General features: G+C 33.3%; 1 protein-coding gene across 1 annotated transcript; it reads left to right on the top strand.

The window, feature by feature from the left end:
• The first annotated feature begins 10458 nt into the window (after nucleotides 1-10458).
• Nucleotides 10459-21664, top strand: LOC11420473 (PH, RCC1 and FYVE domains-containing protein 1). Its single transcript, XM_003592097.4, has 9 exons — nucleotides 10459-10897; nucleotides 12101-12187; nucleotides 14537-14626; nucleotides 15268-15354; nucleotides 15455-15574; nucleotides 15992-18091; nucleotides 19686-19832; nucleotides 19947-20485; nucleotides 21257-21664. The coding sequence occupies exons 1-9, from the start codon at nucleotides 10850-10852 to the stop codon at nucleotides 21402-21404; spliced, it is 3366 nt and encodes a 1121-aa protein (XP_003592145.2). The 5' UTR covers nucleotides 10459-10849; the 3' UTR covers nucleotides 21405-21664.
• Nucleotides 21665-23315: the final 1651 nt, after the last annotated feature.

Raw genomic sequence — 23315 nt, 5'->3', positions numbered from 1 at the left:
ATTTTTTGTTAGAGCATATACGTATCCTTCAGTCAAAATAAAGCGCAAATTAAAAATAAATAAAATGTTATCATAATTACCAAAGTTACCATTAATGAAAATGTTACGGTAATCCGCCTTTTTCAACTTTTCAAAAACGAAAATTAAAAACCAAAACTACCTTTCACTGTTCTGATTTTTTAGTTCTCAAAACTGAAAAACTCAAATTAGTTTTCAAAATTACAATTTGCAAAATAGTTTATCAAACAAATTTTGTAGTTTTTTGTTTTTAAAAACTGAAAAACTGTTTTTGAGAAGTAAATCAAACAGGCCCAAGTCTTCTATTATTATGAAGCAATTTTTCTACAAGTCAAGTCATCTGAATAACATGTATATTCTGTCATAATTTGATTTTATCATATCAAACAATTGCCTTCTTCAAAAACAATTATTTAGTCTACCATGTCCATTTCATGTTTCTTTTGCCCTTTTCACACGGTTAGAAGACTTGTTTTTATTTTTATTCAAGAAGACTTGCTTTTTCTAATAAAAAGTCTTCTTCTTTTTTGTTTTGTTTTTTGTGTGATCAATGTATATCTATTTTCTTTATAAGAATTTGGAAGGTTTAGGAAAGGAAAAAAATATCGTTTTTTTTTTTTTTTGTGACAAACCATGCAAATTGAATAGAAAAATTATCCCTTTTTTTATATAAAGAAGGCTAAACACCAAGAAAGATAAAAACTACAATGAAATCAACCAAAGGACATAAATTCCAAATAAATCAATTACTAACAAATGACTAAGTCAGGCAAGACTCATAAAAAAACAAATATATGTATACAAGGAACATCTAAGATCAGCTAAAGTTCAAATGTTTTTAATCACTCATAATGAATTATTTTAATTGTGCTTAGAAAGTACCTAGTTTTTTTTTTCGATCCACAGAAAGTACCTAGTTAACAATTCAATCCTAAATGTAAAGAAAAATAAAATAATATTTTTTGAATCTATATAGAGAAAATATTATCAAATAATATTGATGAATAAATTAATTGAATGTTTACCGGTGTTTTTGATAAACAACAAGACTAGTTTTGATTATTACAACTAGGATCAAACCATAAATCATATGACATGTTGTGCAATCTTTTTTCAAGAAAGATATGAATGTTCATCATATTCATAAGTTGCTTTATGAAAGAGATGAAGTTATGTATGAAAATAATTGTCTTTCTCTGAGAAAAAAGATAGGAAATGAAAGTATAAGACTTAAAAGTTAAAAACGCAGAAACTTAAAGAAAAGGTAAATTGCATTGCAATAATGTAACGGTGGTTCGACAAATCAGACTACCACCTTCTTTGCTGAATTAATTGCTTGTCAGTTCCCACCTTTCAATTGAAAACTTCCAATTCTAATCGAACTGTGGTTTCTGTCGAATAACTTCTCAGCATTTGTCGAAGTCGACAACTTCAGTTATGGACTTAGAAGATTTTGTAACTTCAAACCCTCTTTTACCTATCGAACAACATCAAATAAAAATACAGGCTAATAGTTTACATTAGACAATTTGTACAAAATTTCACACATAAAAATTAGTAAAAAAAAAAACAGTTTCCATAACAGTTTAATGTGATTGGTTCCATTCTGGAGGAGCCAAAATTAGTTGTAGAGGTTTAAAATTGAATTCGGCTTGTTTCTTCCTCTCAAGTAGAATGGATGTTTTCTCTAAAATTGATTGATTCTAACTTAGTAAGAAATAGAAGAATTTGATTCTACTCATAATTTTTATATTTAAATTTGTTGTTGAATTCACTTTTACATGAATGTATTCGAACATAAATCATTTTACATTCAACTCATTTTTAACAATAATTTAGTTAACTCTTCAAAAGAAACATAATTTTATATAATAATTCATTCAAAATCAGTTATTATCAACCAAACAATTTAACTTATATGGTTAATGAACTTCAAGAAGATAATTGTTCATCGATTTCTGTACAGAACAATTCCTTGCAAGCTTCACGTACCTCCTACCGAACTCCGGAATATCGGGGTTCTATCCCTAAGAAAACGAGGTTGAAAAAAAAAAAATCTTATCAACTTAGAGCTTTTTTTTATTTTTTGAAGGATATCAACTTAGAACTTGACACATACTCCTCAAATTTACGTGATAAGTCTTTCTTGGTGGACCCACTTTACGTTTATTATTCTTAAGTTGAGACCCACCGTTGACAAATTATGTTTTTTTGGTAGTTGCATTTCAATCTACAGATAGCTACCACAATCAAAAGATTTTCTAAGTGCAGAAATTTCAAACCCATTTTCCCTACTCCACACATATGTGGGAAATTTGTATATAAAGACAATATTATGTTTTCTTTCAAGCATAAAAGACAAAAGATTATCGTTAAACACACTTATTTATATATGGGTTTGTATAACTCTTAAATGTATAACATCCATAAGAGAATCTCATCTTTATTTTGTCTTTGAAATGATGATGAGAAACTATAATATTATTACATTACATGCATTGTTGGTGTTCTCCTTCATTGCTGGGTTCAACTCAATAAAAGAGAAGGGAGACACAAAGTGCAAAGTGAGTGAGAGACAAGCACTCCTCACATTCAAACAAGGCATTCAAGATGATTATGGCATGTTGTCCACATCGAAAGACGGTCCAAATGCAGATTGTTGCAAATGGGAAGGAGTTCAATGCAACAACCAAACTGGATATATGTTCAGAATCTGCATGGTTCAGAAACACGTTATTTGAGTGGTGTAATCAATCCTTCAATAACTGAGCTGCGACATCTAAAATATCTAGACCTCAGTCATTTGATTACTAATGATCAAATTCCAAAATTTATTGGATCCTTCAGCAACTTACGATACCTTGACCTCTCAGTTGGTGGTTACGGTGGAAAGATTCCTACTCAACTTGGGAATCTCTCACAATTGCGACACCTTGATCTCAGCAACAATGGACTCACTGGACAATCCTTTTCCAGTGAATCTTAATGCTATCATATCGGTAAATAGGTTGAGACATCATCGATTGACCGATATGATTGAAATCTCAAGCTTATTTAGACATGAATAATGTTTGCCGAGCAATACGTGAAAATATCGTGATAACTAGAATGTGCAATATTAATCATGAGAATACATATAAGTTAGGTTGATGAAGTTTAATCCCAGCATATTCATTTCCGTGTTTACTCTTGTCCCATTTACAAAACAAAACACTTGATATTCTATAACTTAGAACAATATTGATTGTTGAACGGCATGAATGTCACGCTAGTCCCTGTGGAGACAATACACAAAAATATTTACACTTTTGATACTACATCACCTATGCGCGTGCTCCAATCTGTTGAGTAGTTTCCATAACATTATTCCACAATTTATTGTTTCTCTGCTTCCATATACGCATAAGATGACCGCAAAAATTTGTTTTTGAGCAATACCTAGTTGTTGAAATAACTGGAAAATCTAGTTGTAAATAACAAACCCTTTATTTCCATAAGTTTTCCAATAATGGGCCCGGTCAAGAGTATGAATAGGAGTGTTTTATGGGAAATTACATGCATTTACTCTCATCTATTTCCCAAAACCAGGTGATGCGGTAGATCAAAGACAAAGAATATGTTCACACAAATTTCCACCTTCTTTCCACACAAATTTCATTATGATTGTTCTTCTTCTTCCCCCTCATCCGCATCTCCACATGCCTGTTTCAATCCATGGAAACACGTTGGATTTTTCTCTCCAGGTAATCCATTCTATTCACCATTTTTTTTGTTAATAAAGTGTAGTTAATTTGTTTTATTTTTCTGTTGATTGATCCTGCGCTCAAAGGGACTCTCAATGTTCTCAACTCATGTGCAAAATCCCCATCACTCAAACGTGTTGTCTTAACATCTTCTGTCGCTGCTGTTGCATACAATGGAAAGCCTCGAACTCCTGATGTTGTTGTTGATGAGACTTGGTTTACTGATGCTGATTTCTGTGCTAAATCAAACGTATGTGCCTCTCAAAAACCCTATTCTTTGTTGCACTTTCACATAACAGGAACTAAACATCACAGTGGAGATGTTATCTAAATGCAAACGTGAGTGTAGAATAGATTATAGTCAGTTGTGACAAACCTCCATCCTTTTACGTGTGTAACTTTTCATTCTATTTCATACAAACGAATCAAATTACAGTAGCAGCAATCATGAGATTAATTATATTGTTTAAAGTTGTGGCAATGATAAAACAATTTTTGCCCTATTTTTAAAATATAAATTGTGGCGTTGCCGCAACTTTGATAGCAATTCTTCCTAATAATATAACCATGAAGAGTTCTGAAATTATGTTAGCAATATCAAGATATGCATCAGAACATGAACGTGTTTAAAAATATATTAGCAATTTGTTGTTTGCTTTCATTTTCTAATTTAAATTGTGGTGTTGCCGCAACTTTGAACAATATTAATGTTCTTAATGCTATTAACAATTTACAATTCTTGAGTTGTGTTACAACCACTTCATATAAAATGTCCAGGTGAAGAGCCACCAAAACATCAAGTGCCAACAATTGATGCTGGAGATGACAATTCAGTATTTTTGGAAGCGTTATACATGAGCATGGGGATAGGATTCTTTACTAGTTTCGTTGGTTTTATAGGCTCAATATTGTTACTACCATCTTGGAGAGAAACCTACTCCAAATTCTTGAATACTTTAATATTGAGAATCATCATCTGGTGGAAGCAGTAATCAATGTACCTGGCTAGGTTCTCTAAAGTGGATGAATGATGGTCAGGTACTTCTGTTCTTTCTTACTTTTCCATTTAAATTTTTATGGTTTAACTGAATCATAAATACTTTTAGCCTTTGGGATAGTTGCTTTATTAACTACTGAAATTCATTTACCATATCCTAATTTTAATATTACCACTGTTGATTTATGTGTAAGTAAAGAGTTTCTACGTTTTGTATTGCATTTTGTGCTGTTCAATAATTTGTCATATCAAAGACACTATCATTGTTGTTTTCATAGTTAAGTTAATTTATACATATCACATGTCTTGATTAAATTATTAGTTACTTGTTTTTTTGTCTTTCCGAGTACTAAAATTAATTCTTATTTTTGCAGGATCTCATTTCCTACTGTATGGGAGGATTACATTGCTTGCTGTTATAGAATAATGTAGATTGATTCGCAGTGTTTGATTGTGTTTTTTTCTACTTTCAATTTCAAGTTTGGTGATTTTTGTATTGAAATCTTCTGCTATCGAGTTAATAATGTAATAAATGGACTTCTGTTAAAACTTTAGTGTGTGACTAGGTTTTGTTATGGCTTCTGCTATACAGTTTTTTTTTTTTTTCTTCCTGTTTACAAGGCTAATAAAAAAGAGAAACAGGAAAAGGAAAGGAAAAACAGGAACAGAAGATAAAAAAACTAGTTCCTGATGAAGAGAGTTCCCAATTCGTCCGTCCTAAGAAGCGGTAACAGGCCTTTAGGAGGCGAGGAATGAACTGTCAAAACATCATCTGCAGAGGCTCCTAATTTTGCTTCTGCTATACAGTTAATAATGTAATACATATTCCAAACATAACAAAATGGTTAATTGCTAGTTTTTCTATACAAGACAATAAGTTAAGTCTTGTTTCATAAGTATAAAAATAAATCTTCAAAGTCTATAAATCTTGTTTCCAGCATTAAATGGTCAATTGCTAGTTTTTCTTTCAGAGTTTATAAATTGAAAATTGTCTATTTTTTACTTGCCCATTTGTTTGATCCCACTTGATGTTTATTCCATAGAAATTACACGGCTTTAATGTTGTGTTCCAAATACTGAGATTGAATTTTGTTTCAGGTTCTTCAATTCTTTTGTTATGGGATGAATGCATTTCTTTTGTTATAGTTTGGCTAGTGGCGCGGTCTAGCATGCACAACCGTCTCAAATCGCGCACCGTGCGCGAGTAAGATTAATCGTTGAAATCTAACGATTAATACAATAGTTTCATAATTCAACTGTAGTCCATTGAAATCCAACGGATCTTTGTCACGCACGGTGCACTATTTAAGACGGTTGCGCACGCTAGTCTGCACCTTAGCTAACATACTTGAGTACACCTTTGAATCTTTTTGGTCGTGCATTGGATGAATACTTATTCTCTTGTACCAAATAATTAATCAAGTGATTATGATCAAGTGGTTAATGAGCTATGGTTAGAGAGGAATTGTTCGGGAGAACTCAGATTTGAAGAGTGGTCAAACTTTGCTTAGCTCCCGGACAAACCGGATGGTTAAGACAAAGAAACGACTTAATATTAGAGTATAGTGAAGAGAAGATAACTTAGAGAGCAAGTTATCTATGTAGAAAGTTAGTTAGGGAGTTAGTTACTCCAAGTCACTATAAATAAGCTACACCTATGTACTATTTCATTATCTTTTATACAATTGTTTCTTAGTAATGACTCCTAGAGAGAATTACACAATCTATCTTTCCATTGCATTTGACCTAGAACCATGGAATCCTTTAATTCATAACACTTAACAACAAAGTACATGCACGGACAACTATATAACATGATTGTGTAATTAAGTGTTGTGAAACTTAAGGTACTCAATTTTTTGGAGTGATTATGGTTGGTTTTGGGCAAAGCCAGTTGTGAAAGAAATAACCTGCACACAAGTTAAATGGTATGTATAGACCTTACCCCAGTATTAGTTAGAACCATTATAAACATTTGTTTGGCTAAGCCTAATAATGTCATTCTATCAAATTTAGAATGTAGAACCAGCTATGTTTTATATCATTGACTATGACAACAGCCACCAATGACTTAGTAAGACAACAAAAGGCAAAACAATTGTTCTTTTAAAAGTAGTAGCAAGTAGCAACAAAAGAAATAAGAACGTGTAAGGAATGTTGCAAGCATACTATATTTGGACCATATAAATACAAAGATCAACATCTCTTTTCGGATGTTTCTCACTTTGCCAATCACACACCCATATTATTCATAATAATACCTCCATCCATCAATCTCTCCCCACTCTCTCTAGAATCTCTGCCCTGATCTTCTCCATCTCCAACATCTTTTCTATCATATCTATGTTTTGTTTTGTTTTCTTTAATCTCTTCTTATTTTTGCGCACTCAATCTTTGTCGTTATTGTAATTTTAGAAGTAATTTTGAATCACGTTTAATTTAAGAATTTTAATTAAATTATGTTAAGAATTGTGTATAGGTTTTGTTAAGAATTTATTATTGATGATAAAAAAAATAGCAGCGCTTTTAGAAAAATGAAAATGAATTAGGCGTAATGTTTTGGATCAAAATTTAAGACGTTACATATATCATATCATATGATCTTTGTGAATGATTTAATTGAGTTAATAACAACCTTGAGAACAAGATTGTTCTATACAGATGTAATAATGTAATAGGAAACTTACCTATTACATTTTCTCAAGAGACCTATTTCTTTTTAAATTGGAATGACCAACTCTATTATTCATAATGTCTTATATCCTATGAGAGACTTAACATTTGAAAAGGAAAGGAATAACGAAAAAGGTGTATTAAACTGTACAGTTGAGCCTTTTAATGAAGAATGAGTATAACATTCTTCTTTATTTCGTTCTCAAAATTGATCAAATAGGGACCCATTAGCATTTCAAGTGACCGACCAAGGCTGGTCATTTAGTGTGATTGTGTTAAATCAAGTGGGGGGACCTTAGCCATATAATTTTGGCTTCTTGTCCCCAAAGCAAAGCCTTTGGATTTTGTAACTATCTTCATTCTCTTTTCCATCATTCCAAGCTTTGCCTCTCTTGCATCGAGATTTTACACATTTTTCATCTACCAAAAAATCATATCAAATTAGTCGACTTTCAAGGTGATCATGTTCCTATTATTGTACTTCCATTAACCACTAACTCCCACGTTGCTATAAATTATCACCAAAATTTTGCTTAAAAAAGTTACCACCTAAATTTTGCCTTATTTAGTTGTGGTAAAATAACACATAGCGTTAAATATATAGAACATATGTTAACTAGGAAAATATATTTTGTTTTTCAAATAGCCTACCGGCTATAATTCATTTTTTAAAATGAATAAACGGAGTGTCCGAGTTTAAATTCATATGTATTATTCATGTCAACTGAACTAAACTTATAGATCCATAAATCAATTTTTAATATAACTCAAACGGATTTTTAAGACATGAACAAAAGCAGAACATAATATAGTGTGCATATTTCGATTTCATTGTTTTTCCGTCAATTACAACTAAGGACCATTTTTAATTTATTACTCCATTGTGAATGTTCTTAGAAGCTTATGTCATTATATCCCTTGAAATAACATAACCAATTACTTTTTTCAATATATCGACCAAAACTTTTAACAAGACTTTGTATAAATACCCTATCAAAGATATCAGCCTAAAATCTGATATTTTAACAAAACAAATAATCTTTTTTGAAATCAACACTACAAATAAACAAATTTCCCTTTCATCATCCGATCATTTGCGTGGAATTCAACCATTATCCTAAAAATGTCATATTTAATGTCTTCTAAATTTTGTTCCCAAACCCAAAGTTGATTTTATTAAAGAAATATATTTGTTTGGACACAAACTCTAATAAATAGATTTGGGCACACACAGAACCATAAAAACAATAAAAAAGAATAAAATTGAATAATATCAGACTAAATATTTTTTTTCTTAAAAAAGGTTCATTTTATTTGAGAATGTATCTAACAATATTGATTTGTGATTGTGTCTATGAAAGATTTTATCTTCAATAAGATGCAAATTATCTGGACTATCACACTTCCATACTGCCTATGAACTTCCTCTAATTTTCTAATTTCTAGTTAAATCAAAATAAATAGTGAGTAATGATTGATCTAGGATGAACACAAAAATATAAGTCAAAATACCCTCTTGCAATTTTCTCATTATTAGTACAACCTAGTCTAGCATTGTATTCAACAAAGTACAAACTGCCTTGTCCCCCTTCACTCTCTAAATTACTAAACCATCCTTGTCACCTACGTGTCTCTTTTCCAAACATAAAATGCTAGTGTCATTACTCATTAGTTTGCTTTGCAATCAGGGGTGGGAATAGGCCAGGCCAGGCCAGGCTTTGATAGGCCTGAGCCTGACCTATGAAATAAATCACAAGCCTGAGCCTGGCCTATGGCTTATCATAGGCCGTTTTTCTAGGTCTGGTCTGACCTATTTAAAAGCCTGGACTGGTCTGAAAGCCTACTTATAGGCCTACTTCACATTAAGGCCATCAAATAGTTCATTTGACCTACTAAATAGATTAAACATGTCTTAAAGCCTACTTAAAAGCCTATTTCACTACAAGTAAATTTCAACTAGATTAAAGCTACATAAAAGCCTATAACAACAAAGTCTATTAAGGGACTAATAGATAGAGAAAAAGATGTTTATATTTTTAATATATGCAATTATTTTAAAGCCTAAGCCTAGGCCTATCTACTAAACAGTCCAGGCCAGGCCATGCCAAAACAGACCAGACCGTAGGCCCCTGTAGGTCGGTCTGGCCTATTCCCAACCCTATTTGCAATGTTCTCATTTCTTGTGGGTCTTGGTTTAATTTCACTTCTAGACAGGTAAAAATTAATTTGATTGATATGTTTGATTATTTTTTAGTTGAATTGATTTTAACTTCAAAAATTGATTATACTTAAGCTAAAATCATAGCTTTTAATCCTAAAACTTATTTTCACACGAAAAATTATAATTAAACTCATTTTTATATACATGTAATTAAACTGATTTAGTTTCTAAAAAAAAGGTTAAATTTTTAGTCCCCATAAATATACCAACTTTTTGTTTTAGTCCCTCTAAAAATTTTCTTCAACTTTTAGTTCCTTAAAATTTTTTCATCTTCACTTTTGGTCAATCTTTTAAAGTAAACTCATATATTTAATTAATATTTTTTAATGAAATTTTCCAGAAAAATTCATAATATTATAAGAATCTCTCCCTAAAAAATTTAGAATTTTTTAACAAAACATGAATTTAATATGAATTTTTATATTTTTGAAGGTTAAAAATTCATATTTAATTTGTGTTTTGCTAAAAAAATTAGCATTTTTTGGGAATTTTTTTTACAATATTCTTAACATTTTTGCACAATTTCATTTAAAAATACAAAAATTAACTTAAAAATAGGGATCAAAAGTATTGATTGAAAATTTTATAAAGACTAAAAGTTGAAGGAAAATTTAAAAAAAAATAAAACAAAAAATTAGTATATTTAAAGGGACTAAAAACATATTTAACCAAAAAAATAAATAAATAAATATACACTTGGTTAAGTGGTTTCATGAGAGTTTCTTCTTTTTTGTATTTTAATAACTTTTTAATAGTATAATTTATTTTTATTTATTCTTTCATTCTTTCTTTCTTCTTCTTCTTTTTTGACTACTTTGTACTTTTTACAGACTTCGATTCTCTCTCTTTCTCTCTCTCCACCATCACCGCTTCGGAGACATCGCTGAAACCCGCATTTTTCGCCTGAAATTCTCATCCACTTCCGTCAAAGCGAACCGCTCCGACCAAGTCTCGGAGAACCGGGTGGGTTTTTCGGTTTCTTCACCCGGTCCAAGTTGGTGCATGAGTTGAAAAAACAGCGTCTTTGACTTGGAATTGTGAATGAGATTAATGGGTTTGTATTTTTCGTGAAGAGTAAAGTAACAGATCGAATAAAAAGTGAGTTTTGATTTTTCATTTGAAGTTTTATGATGTACGGAACTATAAGAAGTGATCGCAGTAGAGGATGGTGGAGTTTCGGTGAATCTCTTACATTGAATGGCAGATCTTGTTGATCACAGGAATGCAGACCGTCACATTCACCAGGTGGGTTGCTAGTTTTTATGCTAAAGTTTTGATTTTTAATTTAAATTTTCATTATTTGTTTTATGTTTATGGTGAAATTTAGTAGCTGTTTTTGTTGTTTTTGGGTGGTTAAGAATGTTATGATTATTATGATCAAGTGATTTGTGTCTGTCAGTGTTTTCTTGTTTGTACTAATTGGGAAATTTTATGGAAGTGAGAACATGGGAGTGAAGACATAGAAAGCAATTTTTTTATGTTTTAAGTTTGTTTTTGTTTTGGGACACCAAAATTAGGATATGAATTTTGATTAAAAATATCATCTTTGTGAAGTGGGGATTTTGATTTTTACCCTTTTAAAGAGGTGCAGTTGATCATCAAAAAGAAAATTCGGCTGGGACTGGAGAGCACACATTGTGTGCTGGTGCCCCACATGCTTCAAAGGCCTTAGCAGAGATTAATCACTGCTAAACGGCATTAGAAACTTCGTGCCAATAACATGATAACCCGAAAAAATAAAAGACGGGCAGTTGATTAAATGAGGTGTAGGTGGTTAAATGAATTTATCAATTGCATTGGAATTGGATGTCCCAAAATGGAAAATTAGGGCATGTTTATCGTTACTATTACTATTTGATGGCAGCCATGATGTCGGTGCGAAGTATGCCCTAACTTTGTTGATGACTAATCTCTGTTAGGGGACCTGCCTGACCACTAGGTTCAACCCCCGAGACCTTGCAGGATCCGAGTCCTGTTCCACTAGGACCAACTAATGTTGGTATAGGGCATATTTATTTGTGTTTGAATGTTACTGACTTGGTTTAAATTGTTAACAGCCAAGCCAACTTTGTATGAAGTTAGATTTCTTTTGATGCTTTCTTTAAATGCTAAGATTTTAATAGTGCAGCTACTTTATGGTTTATAAAAATGTTTTGGATCCTTTGGTATAGCACAAGGATGTTATACCATCAATCAGCTGTGTTGCACTTGCTGTAATAAGTAGATGGAAGCTGACTGAGTTAGCATTCCTCAACTGAAATTGAGAGCCTGCTATTAATGTTGATTTTTTTGGGCGATAATGATTGTGTTCCCAAGAAATATCTTTGGCCTTCACATCATTTTCCAACCTCTATGTTTGTTGTTGTTATTTATTATTATATTAATATTTATATGTCCATTTAATCTCTCATATAGTTTACTGTGCTGTGCACTATATTTGTTACGCAGGCTCTGATTGCTTTGAAAAAGGGTGCTCAATTACTTAAATATGGTCGTAAAGGAAAACCGAAGTTTTGTCCATTTAGACTTTCCAAGGTATGTTAAGGGAAATCTTTTTCATGAAATTTTTTGTGGATTCTCTATATCTCTCGTGTATCTTGTCTAATTAAGGATAGTTTCTTTTTCATGTTACCAGATTATTATTATTTTTAACTAAATGTTAGCAGATGTTATACATATTTATTCTATGGAAAGCTTTTAAGTATTTTAATGCTTTTACCTGCTGTTTAATTACATAGTAAATATAATAATTTTATGTATATGGCTTAGCTGAAATGTACTACTTAAAACCTTTCAAAAAACAAAGCTACGTATGGTATTTTATTTTATTTTTTGAATTTTTTTTAATGATAACGACCATTGATGGATGTAGCTGTCCTCACGTAGTACGTTAAGTTTATTGTTGTACTGAATTACTAATGATATCAAATGCAATCAAGTTTGATTTCTGCCAGTGGACCATCCCATCTTCTGTAGGATTAAAGTTTGTCATACTGCGTGTCCTTTGTTCTTCCAAGTCCTTTATTTCATCAATTGTGAATGGCTATTAAGTTGCGATCGCTTAGTAACTTTGACATATTGACAGTAGAACCGACTCCCAATTTTTTCAGTGCCATCTCATTTCCTTTTTTTATTTGGATACAATCTATCCGTGTTTATTACATTGAAATTCACAAACACTTTATGCATTTTAATGTTACTAATATGGCATATATAAAATACGCTTCTTGGTCTTGACCAAAAAAAAAGTATGCTTCTTGATCAAAATTATTAAACAACAATAAAATATTTTCCCATTAGATGGATCAACTACATAAGTCAAGCATTGCCTTAATATTTTGTCATGAAAGGTATTTACAAATACAACAATGACGATGGTCGAGTAGTTTCTCATTGGGGTCGACTACATACATCAATCAATGCCATAAAGTCCTATATCATGTACTAGGTCTAGCGATTGACCATTTGCCTCTAAATATCTCTTGATGGTTTGACCTATAGTTTTTCTTAGTCGCTCTCTAATTATTGGGCAATCCTCAGTATGATAACCCTTCTCATCTCTGCACCACTAAGTTTTCTCTTTTGTTGTCTTTTGATCGCCTCAGTTCTATATAACACAATAGGTCTTGTAGCTACCTGGTAAAAACTTCTTTGTACTTGGTTGGTACTTTTCTATCACGTAATTTTACATCTCTCTCATATTTAGGTGGAGGTTACATGTTTCTAAAGCTTGTCTCCATATGTCTAACATGTCAATAATTTATTCTCAGACCCATCTAGAACTATATTCCACAAAAAAGCATACACTGTCCCATAATTTCATGTACATTGTTTAGCAAACCCATCCTGTAACAAGATAGAAAGGGAACTTGAGAAAGGTTCAAAGATGACCCTTAGTGCACACCCATAGTTATTGGATTTGGGAAATCTTCTGTATTTTTCACATTGTAATTTTACATTAGTCGTGGTCTCCTCGCATATGATCTTTGATTGTTCTAAACCCTAAACCTGATTTTTTTATAAAGCGCCTTTCGTATACGCTTTTTCCCAATCACAAAAAATCATCTGTTTGCCTTTTTAATCTCTTTGACATCTCTTCATCAATGCTTCTAGCTAGTATATATTTTCTATGGCACTAGTCACTCATTTTAATCTCCGCTCAGTTATTTGTGCTCAAAACTTCCTAGTACGACTCATGAGTTTATCCCTGTTTTAATTTGTGCAACTTTGTCTCTTGGATAAAACCAATACTTCCTCAAATCTCGAGTTAGCACATGGGTTTCTCTGGTTCATCTCTGCTTTTTGGTGGACAGATGCAGGGCACTGTTTATTATTACTATTGTTGGAAAGTATCTTGTATTTTGTATAATATTAGATTCTTATTTTCTTGTTTACTCTTGTATGATTTCCTCCTTTATGAAATTTCTTAGATGAATATGTAAACTTTCTGTTCAGGGTTTCCTCAAGCAATTCAATAAAGTAATTTTCCCATATTAAGAACTATTTCTACTCAATATTGTGGGATTTAGCATAGATTTTTCAGTATCTTAAGTAATGGGCCCTATAATTTGCAAGGTATGATGCTATTTATTGGTTTGATTCCACATTTGGGTTTAGTACGATCTGTTGAGGCTTCACAATGATAAATGTTCAATTAGGGGGGAAAAATTGAAGAATTAAAATCTTTTTAGATATGGGTTGGATTTACTGATTTGCTTTGCAAGGCATAACTTTCTCTATTTGGTGCTAACTAGTAGTGACTTGAACTTGTGCTTCTTTATCTGATGTATCTTTTGACGGTCTTATTCACGATTATAAACTTCTGTTTTGACACCCATTCGAGTTATTTCTAACCGTATTCACTGGACTATCTGAAAACCGCAGGATGAGTTGTCATTATTCTGGTTTTCGAGTAGCGAAGAAAGAAGTCTGAAACTATCTTCTGTCTCGAAAATTATTCCTGGACAAAGAACTGTGAGATTTCTACAATACTATTTTATATCATACTACTAATACCTTTTATAGCGAATTAGAAAAAATTCAATTAAGGCTTTGTTTGCGAGTTTTGAGGGGATGGGAAGGAAAAGCTTAGGAGGGGATGGGAAGGAAAAGCTTAGGAGGGGAAGGGAAGGGAAGGAAGGGAAGGGAAGGAAGGGAAGGGAGAAAGGAGGGAAAGCCTCCCCCTTGTTTGGGAGTTAAAAAACCAACAAGGAAAGGAGATGGAGGGCTTATGTGATAATTTTACTATTTTATCATTTTTTTTCTCTTAAAATCAATACATTGTGTTATACTTTGTAATTTATCTTGTAAATTATAATTGGAATTTTGAATTATTATGAGGACAAAATTATTAATTTGTATGGTTAACCCCCCAAAACCCCCCAATTTGGGGGAACTTTAAAATTGGACGAATGAAGCCCTTCAAAACCCCCCAAAACCTTTCCGTGTTTTTTTAAAACTCCCAAACAAGGGTTTACCTCTCCATAAGCATTTCCTTCCCCTCCCCTCCCTTCCAAAACCCAACTCGCAAACAAAGCCTAACTTTCTTATATGTATTTGATTATTGCGTCAAAAAGAGATATCTTATTTGATTATTTTTCCTAATCCTCTGACAGGCTGTTTTCCAGCGATTTCCGCGTCCTGAGAAGGATTATTTATCTTTTTCACTTATTTACAACCACGGGAAGCGATCTCTTGATTTGGTTGGTACTTAAGTTTAAAAATCCATCAATAACCACGTCTTATTTTGTACCTATTTTCTGAATTTTCTAGCATTACACATATTTTTTGGTCATTTTTCAGATTTGCAAGGATAAAGTTGAGGCAGAAGTGTGGATTGCTGGTCTCGGGGCATTGATATCTTCTGGTCAAGGTGGGCGGTCCAAAATTGATGGATGGTGTGATGGAGGCCTGTATCTTGATGTAAAATCACCTACTTGTTGCCTTTGTAATTCGTTTATTTTGCTTGTATTTTGTTTCTTGTACTACGATGTATTGACGGGAAAAGATGATAGATCTTACTCTTGAGCCAGTATGGCATGTTTCATTATTTTCTCTGAAATGAATATTTTGGATGAATCACAATTGAGAAAACCTGTTGTGTTCTGCTTCATTGTAAGAGTAATTATTAGTTTCCTCTGAAGAAATAGTTGGTTTTGGCATTTTCCTACCTTAAATTTTCCATGAGGATGTCCTTCGTTGGTAAAGTTATAGACTTATTTTATTATAGCTTCTCCAAAGTTCCTCTACTTTTCCTTATGCCATTATGCTGTGTGATTGTTTGAATGATAAAATATGTGGAATGTTGCTTATAGTTTTTTCTGGCTCAATTATTTTCAGGATGGTAAAAATTTGACTTCAAACAGTCCTAGTGAAAGTTCAGTTCGTGCTTCTCAAGACATCAGTTCTCCCGACATTTCTGCCAGCATACCAAACGTTTCTCCGAAGTCCTTTCATCCTGAAAATACCGTAAATTTTGAAAAGTCACATGCACCAGCAAACTCACCAAATATGCAAGTGAAAGGATCTAGTTCAGATGTTTTTCGTGTTAGTGTTTCAAGTGCCCCCAGTACGTCCAGTCATGGGTCTGCACCGGATGATTATGATGCTCTTGGGGATGTATACATATGGGGGGAGGTTATCTCTGAGAATGTTGTAAAAGTTGGAGCTGATAAAAATGTCAGTTATTGTAGCCCGAGAACTGACATTCTCCTCCCGAAGCCACTCGAGTCCAATGTGGTTTTGGATGTACTTCAAATAGCATGCGGTGTTAAACATGCTGCTCTAGTCACAAGGCAAGGTGAAATGTTTACATGGGGTGAAGAATCTGGTGGACGTCTTGGCCATGGTGTTGGGAAGAATGTGGTTCAACCTTGTCTAGTTGAAGCACTGGCTTCCTCAACTGTTGATTTTGTCGCCTGTGGTGAGTTTCATACCTGTGCTGTTACAATGGCCGGGGAAATATATACATGGGGCGACGGCACTCACAATGCTGGACTTCTTGGTCATGGAACCGATGTTAGTCATTGGATACCGAAGAGAATCGCGGGTCCACTAGAGGGGCTTCAGGTGGCCTTTGTCACTTGCGGTCCATGGCATACAGCCTTGATAACTTCAACTGGGCAGCTCTTTACATTTGGTGATGGAACATTCGGGGTCCTCGGTCATGGAGATAGAGAAAATATTTCATATCCTAGAGAAGTAGAATCCTTATCTGGGTTGAGGACAGTATCTGTTGCATGTGGAGTGTGGCATACTGCAGCAATTGTAGAGGTCATTGTGACACAATCCAGTGCAAGTATATCTTCGGGTAAATTGTTTACTTGGGGAGATGGAGATAAGAATCGCCTAGGACACGGAGACAAGGATGCCAGGCTCGAACCAACCTGTATATCTGCTCTTATCGATTACAATTTTCATAGAATTGCTTGTGGGCACAGTTTGACGGTAGGCCTGACAACGTCCGGACGTGTTTTTACAATGGGCAGCACTGTTTACGGCCAGCTCGGGAATCCCCAGTCTGATGGAAAACTTCCCTGTTTGGTTGAAGACAAGCTTGCTGGAGAATGCGTTGAAGAAATTGCATGTGGGGCTTATCATGTTACTGTTTTAACGTCCAGGAATGAAGTTTATACTTGGGGGAAAGGTGCAAATGGAAGATTGGGTCATGGAGACGTTGAAGATCGAAAAACACCAACTTTGGTTGAAGCCTTGAAGGATAGACATGTGAAATATATTGCATGTGGTTCAAATTACTCAGCTGCCATATGCCTACATAAGTGGGTATCTGGTGCCGAGCAGTCTCAGTGCTCTACCTGTAGACAAGCGTTTGGATTCACTAGAAAGCGTCACAACTGTTATAATTGTGGACTTGTGCACTGCCATTCATGCAGTTCAAGGAAAGCATTAAGAGCAGCCCTTGCTCCTAATCCTGGGAAGCTGTATCGTGTTTGTGATACTTGTTATGTAAAATTGAACAAGGTTGCAGAATCTAGCATTAACAACCGGAGGAATGCAATGCCACGTTTTCCAGGTGAAAACAAGGACAGATTAGAAAAGTCTGAGCTAAGATTGTCAAAGCCAGCCGTGCCTTCGAATATGGATTTGATAAAGCAGTTAGATAGTAAGGCAGCCAAACAAGGGAAAAAGGCTGATATGTTCTCTCTGGCTCACACCACGCAAGCTCCATCTTTGCTACAGCTGAAAGATGTTGTCTTGTCTACTGCTATGGACCTTAAACGCACTGTTCCAAGACCTGTTATTACGCCATCTGGAGTGAATTCCAGGTCCGTGTCACCTTTCTCTAGAAGATCGAGCCCCCCTCGTTCAGCTACGCCCATTCCGACAACCTCCGGGCTTGCCTTCTCAAAAAGCATTACTGATAGTTTGAAGAAAACAAACGATCTTTTGAATCAAGAAGTGTTGAAGTTGCGTTCTCAGGTATATTATACTTCCCTCATTTCCGTCGTGTCAATCAAACTGCAGAATTTTTCCTCCATTTTGAACTTCTTCTCTGTAATGTTTGAGTCTGGCACATACTGACACCATGTCAAACATGTGCACTGTTACACCAAACATGTATATATATATATTTTATATATATATATAATATATTTTATATATATATATATAGGGGGTGTATCAAATGAGAGGACTTTCTAAATGAGAGGGTGAGAGGATTGATTGCTAGCCACTAGATTAAGATGAACGGTTAGGATTAAACTGGTCACCAAAACACAGCACGCGCTTTGTTTTTCTTCTCCATTCTCTCTTACGCGTTATGTTTCTTCTTTCACATACTTTTCCAATTCCTTACCTTTTCAATCGTTCCTTTACTCCCGAAACCTCAGATATAGTTTCTGATTTGCAAAATCAACTCTACGATCCAGATGAAGAATTTCGGTACTATTATTTCCGGCCACCGTTTACAAAATCATAACCCTTGATTCTGCTTTCTCTAAGTCGCGACGATGCTATTATTTTCGTTTAACAAATTAGTGCCGATTTGGTTTCATCTTTCTTTGTAAAATTAAACGAATGATTGTTTCATCTTTCGTACATATATATATATTTCTTTACAAGTGATATTCATGGAGGATGTTTTTGGAGTTCTGTGCATAATTTTTGGGGAAAAATTGATTAATAAATATAAAATATGCTTAATTCACCATCGATTCACCAAATTACACATACTGTTTTTGTGTCGGCATTGTTGTTTGGTTTTGCAAGTAGAAGAAGAAATTGTTGGACAAATTCTGGAAAAACTGGACGAAGAGAGAATAGAGAAGAAAAACGAAGCGCGTGCTGTGTTTTAGTGACCAGTTTAATCCTAACCATTCATCTTAATCTAGTGGCTAGCAATCAATCCTCTCACCCTCTCATTTAGAAAGTTCTCTCATTTGATACACCCTCTATATATATATATATATATATATATATATATCAAGTGAGAGGAGTATCTATTGTGAGATGAGAGGACCCATTAATAGCCATTAGATCAAATTGTGCGGGTCAGATTTAAAGCTCCATATTAAATTAATTACACATGATTCATCTTTACTAGTTACCCCTTCTCCTTCCTCCTTCTCTATCAGTTTTCTCGTGTATTCTCTCTCAAACTCCTTTGCTCAGACACAACTTGTTGTACTACTTACTTATACAAGTAGTAATTAACTCTACCAGCGATTTAATAAAAGAATTATTTTCGATGGCCTTTTAGATTTAATTTGTTATACCGAATTCATTTTTTCTTCTCTTCAACTGCATAGCTCAACTTTTTACAGTTTTTCTTCAATCGGTTTAATAAAAGAATTATTTTCAATTGTTAATAATGTGAAAATGATCAAGGAAGATGAGGTTACATGATAATTAATAAGACTTCAATTTAGTCCATTAGATTAAATAAAACGAAGAATAGAGATGTGGAGTTACTCTTGGAGTCAATACATCCCTCCTCATATCATATACACACACACACACACACACACACACACCTATTTTGGTATCTAAAGAAATCTAACACAATTCTCATTAGGTTGAGACCCTGAGACAGAGATGTGAGCTGCAAGAGTTAGAGCTTAAAAAGTCAGCAAAAAAGACTCAAGAAGCTATGGTACTGGCTACTGAGGAATCTGCCAAATCCAAGGCTGCAAAAGAAGTTATTAAGTCACTTACGGCACAGGTTAATTTTTTGGTTCATTTATTTCTCTTGGAACTGTATTTTGAAGGATTTTTTTCATGTAATTTGAAAGATAAATATGTGGTTTTTAATTGACATATCATATTGTTTTTTCAGCTCAAAGATCTGGCAGAGAGGCTTCCTCCTGGTGCATATGATACTGATAACATCAGACCAGGGAACCTGCGTAACGGTTTCGTCGAGTCAAATGGCATCCACCATCCAGACTCAAACGGCGAGCAGGGCCACACAAGGGCAGAGTCGATCAGTGGCTCCAGCTTGGCTTCTTTAGGCCTTGAATCTTCTCTGATGAATAGAACTGAAAGGAATTCAACTGGAAGCTATGCAACTAATCTTTACCAGCAAAGCCGAGCATCTGTGACCTCTAATGGGACAGATGATTACCGAGATGACAGATTGCCAAATAGTGGCAGTATGATTCAGGCAACCAACAGTAGTGTGTCGGATACTTTTGATGGTAGGAATTCTGGGAATTTCCGTGATGATGAGAGTGGTTCCAGATCAAGGAATGATGTCTTGGCTGCTAATAGTAATCAAGTTGAGGCAGAATGGATTGAACAGTATGAACCTGGTGTCTATATAACTCTGGTTGCCATGCGTGATGGAACAAGAGATCTGCGGAGAGTGCGTTTCAGGTAATAAAAGAAATCTCCAACATTTCTAGATTATATTTATCTGCTTCTATACTTATATATGTGACTGCTAATTGTTGATAGCTTTCAATAGTTTACCATTTATAATTGTCAGTGTGATGGTTGGGATTTAGTAGGTTAAAAAAGATTTGTGTTTAAAAGATCGTTACAATCATTGGTTCATTTCTTTTTAAGTAATAACCTTATTTCTTATGCCAACAATGGATGTTGGTACTACCTCCGTTCCTAAATAGGATCTTGTTGACTAAATCATTGGAATTAAGACAATTAATAGTAATATTAAATATGTTAGCAATTTGTGTTATTTTCCTAGTTTAGCCTTGATGTGGGAGAATAAATGTATCTTTCCCATTCCCACAACAATATTTACTGTTTACCTGTTGGTTACAAAAAAAAGGGTAAAGTAATTAGGGGTATTATAGTAGAGAGATAATTAATGCAGTTGAAAATTTGAGTGAAGTCCTATAAAAAGGGTAAGAAAATTTCTCAGAGATTCTATATCTAGGGACAGAATGATAAGCACCCAGACACTTGGAAAATTCTCCCTTAAAAGTTGTTTTTCAAGAGAGAGGAATTAAACCACTTTAGTACTTCATTGAGCATCTCATATTACACGATATTAGATTCATTTGATAATGTCCTAGCCTCTATCACTCAATACATGGTTATTGTTGCTTTAAGCTAAGATTTGTAAATTATCTTACACTTGTCATCTTGCATGTTTGATGTGTTTGGTGGTAAACATATATGCAGCCGGAGAAGATTTGGAGAGAATCAAGCAGAGACTTGGTGGTCAGAGAATCGCGATAGGGTATATGAAAGGTACAATGTTCGAAGCTCAGACAAGTCGTCGAGCCAGGCATCACAGAGGGCAGAGAGTGCTGGTTCACCTGTTCTATAATAGTTTTAGGAAAATAGATGGAGAAAAGTTCTCCTTTTAGACACATTTTATTGCAATGAATATAATTGTAGGAAATCAATATGAAGGAACCAGGCACCTTTTATTATCTATCATTTTTCTCTTCAACCTTTTTTTAAAAATTTCTCTTTTAAGTTAAGTGTCTTCCATTTTATTTAGGCTGGTTTCCTTTACATATATGTTGTATTCTGTAGTGTATATAAAATCATGGATATAACTTCATTATTTTCTTGGTTCTTTTTTGTTTCCCTCTGTTGCGCTTTGTTTTATTATCACTGTGTATATTGTATACATCATGCCTAAAATGTACTTGTGATATCTTTTGTAAATTATTATTTAATTGGAATTTCTCATCTTATTTGGGGAATATTTTTAAAGTGGGGAGAGAAGAGTGAGGAGTGCCCATGATTAATATGTTTTGGTTTTAAGAGTAATCTAAAGACAAACATAATTATTTGTAAAGAAAAATGATTTGAAGAAGTTGAAAAAGTCTTGCAGATTTATCCAAAAAAAATTGTCCTAACACATTTTCTAAGTTTCTCCATATTATAGAATTTTAGTTTTATGGAGAAAATAAGTCTTGTTAGAAGTTTTTTTTTATTTTTTCATTGATCAATATCGTATGCAAGTCATACGCTTTTTCACTTAATCAATAAGTCTTTGTTATTATAAATGAATTAAAGTGTGAAATGAAATCATTAGGATGTAATGTCTTCAATTTTTTGGTGAAGTAAACATCTACATTCACAAGTCGTTGCTAAAGAAACATAAAGCTTTTCTTTGTATGGTACATACAATAAAACTAATTTTACAAATAGCCAAGCCACTTACATTTTCAAAGGGGGTTACAATAATCCGTAGAATTGAGCAACAATCCTTGTTTGTTTAGCCAAACCTACTTTAAACTTTGTCTCCCTTACACCAAAAGTATACTAATATTTAGCATTAACCACCTTTGACTTGCTCGTGTTAGATTATTTTCTTTTGATAGAAAAATGTATTCATTAGACAACCAAATCAGTGGTAATGGAAAAATCAATACAAGAATGATAATCTTCAATCTAAACAGAATCTACTTACTGAATGTAAAGCACGTTTAGTTAAAGAATGAACCGCAGTTCTTTTCACATGAGCTATTAGACATGCTTGCGTTTGGTTAGAGATTGAAATACTATGAACAATTGTATATAATATGCAAAATCTCTATCAACTAAGTAAAGTCCACGGAGATATTAATTGCTCTATCAAACTTTTCATAAATACGTATTTTTATTTTTGTGTAATAATTCTACTATTTTCTAGCCTGTGTCAGCAAACTCCATGAATAAAAATAGTTATCTCTGTAATGGTCTTATTAGTTATTCAAAAATAATGAAATTTTGTTGGATTCTAAATGCTTTAATTTTTATGTTTTTGTCTGATGGAGTTTAATATTTATAAACATATATTACAAAGATATCTAAGAAATTCAAAAATAAATTATGAAATTTTGTTGGATTCTAAATGCTTTAATTTTTATGTTTTTGTCTGATAGAGTTTAATATTTATAAACATATTTTTACAAAGATATCTAATAATATTTCATATTTTTGATCTTTTGGAGACAAAGATCAAATTAGTCCTTTTGATCTCCAAATTTTGTTGGATTCTAAATGCTTTAATTTTTACAAAGATAAAGTACAAACATGTTCTCATGTGTCTCGTAAATTAGTCCTTTTGATCTTTTTGTTAGTCAATTTAATCCTCAATTGTGTATTTTATTAGTCAATTTTAGTCTCTAGATTTGCAATTTTAATACATTCATAAACTATAATGACGGTGTCTCACACGTTCATGTCCATAAAATAATTGTTTAACCAAACAATATACTTCTTCATCCGTGTATAACTGTTT

Source organism: Medicago truncatula, chromosome 1 (assembly GCF_003473485.1).
Source record: "Medicago truncatula cultivar Jemalong A17 chromosome 1, MtrunA17r5.0-ANR, whole genome shotgun sequence".
In the NCBI taxonomy this organism is placed as follows: domain Eukaryota; kingdom Viridiplantae; phylum Streptophyta; class Magnoliopsida; order Fabales; family Fabaceae; genus Medicago; species Medicago truncatula.
The sequence above is the reverse complement of the archived record's forward strand: the minus strand, read 5'-3'. Positions and strand labels throughout refer to the sequence as shown.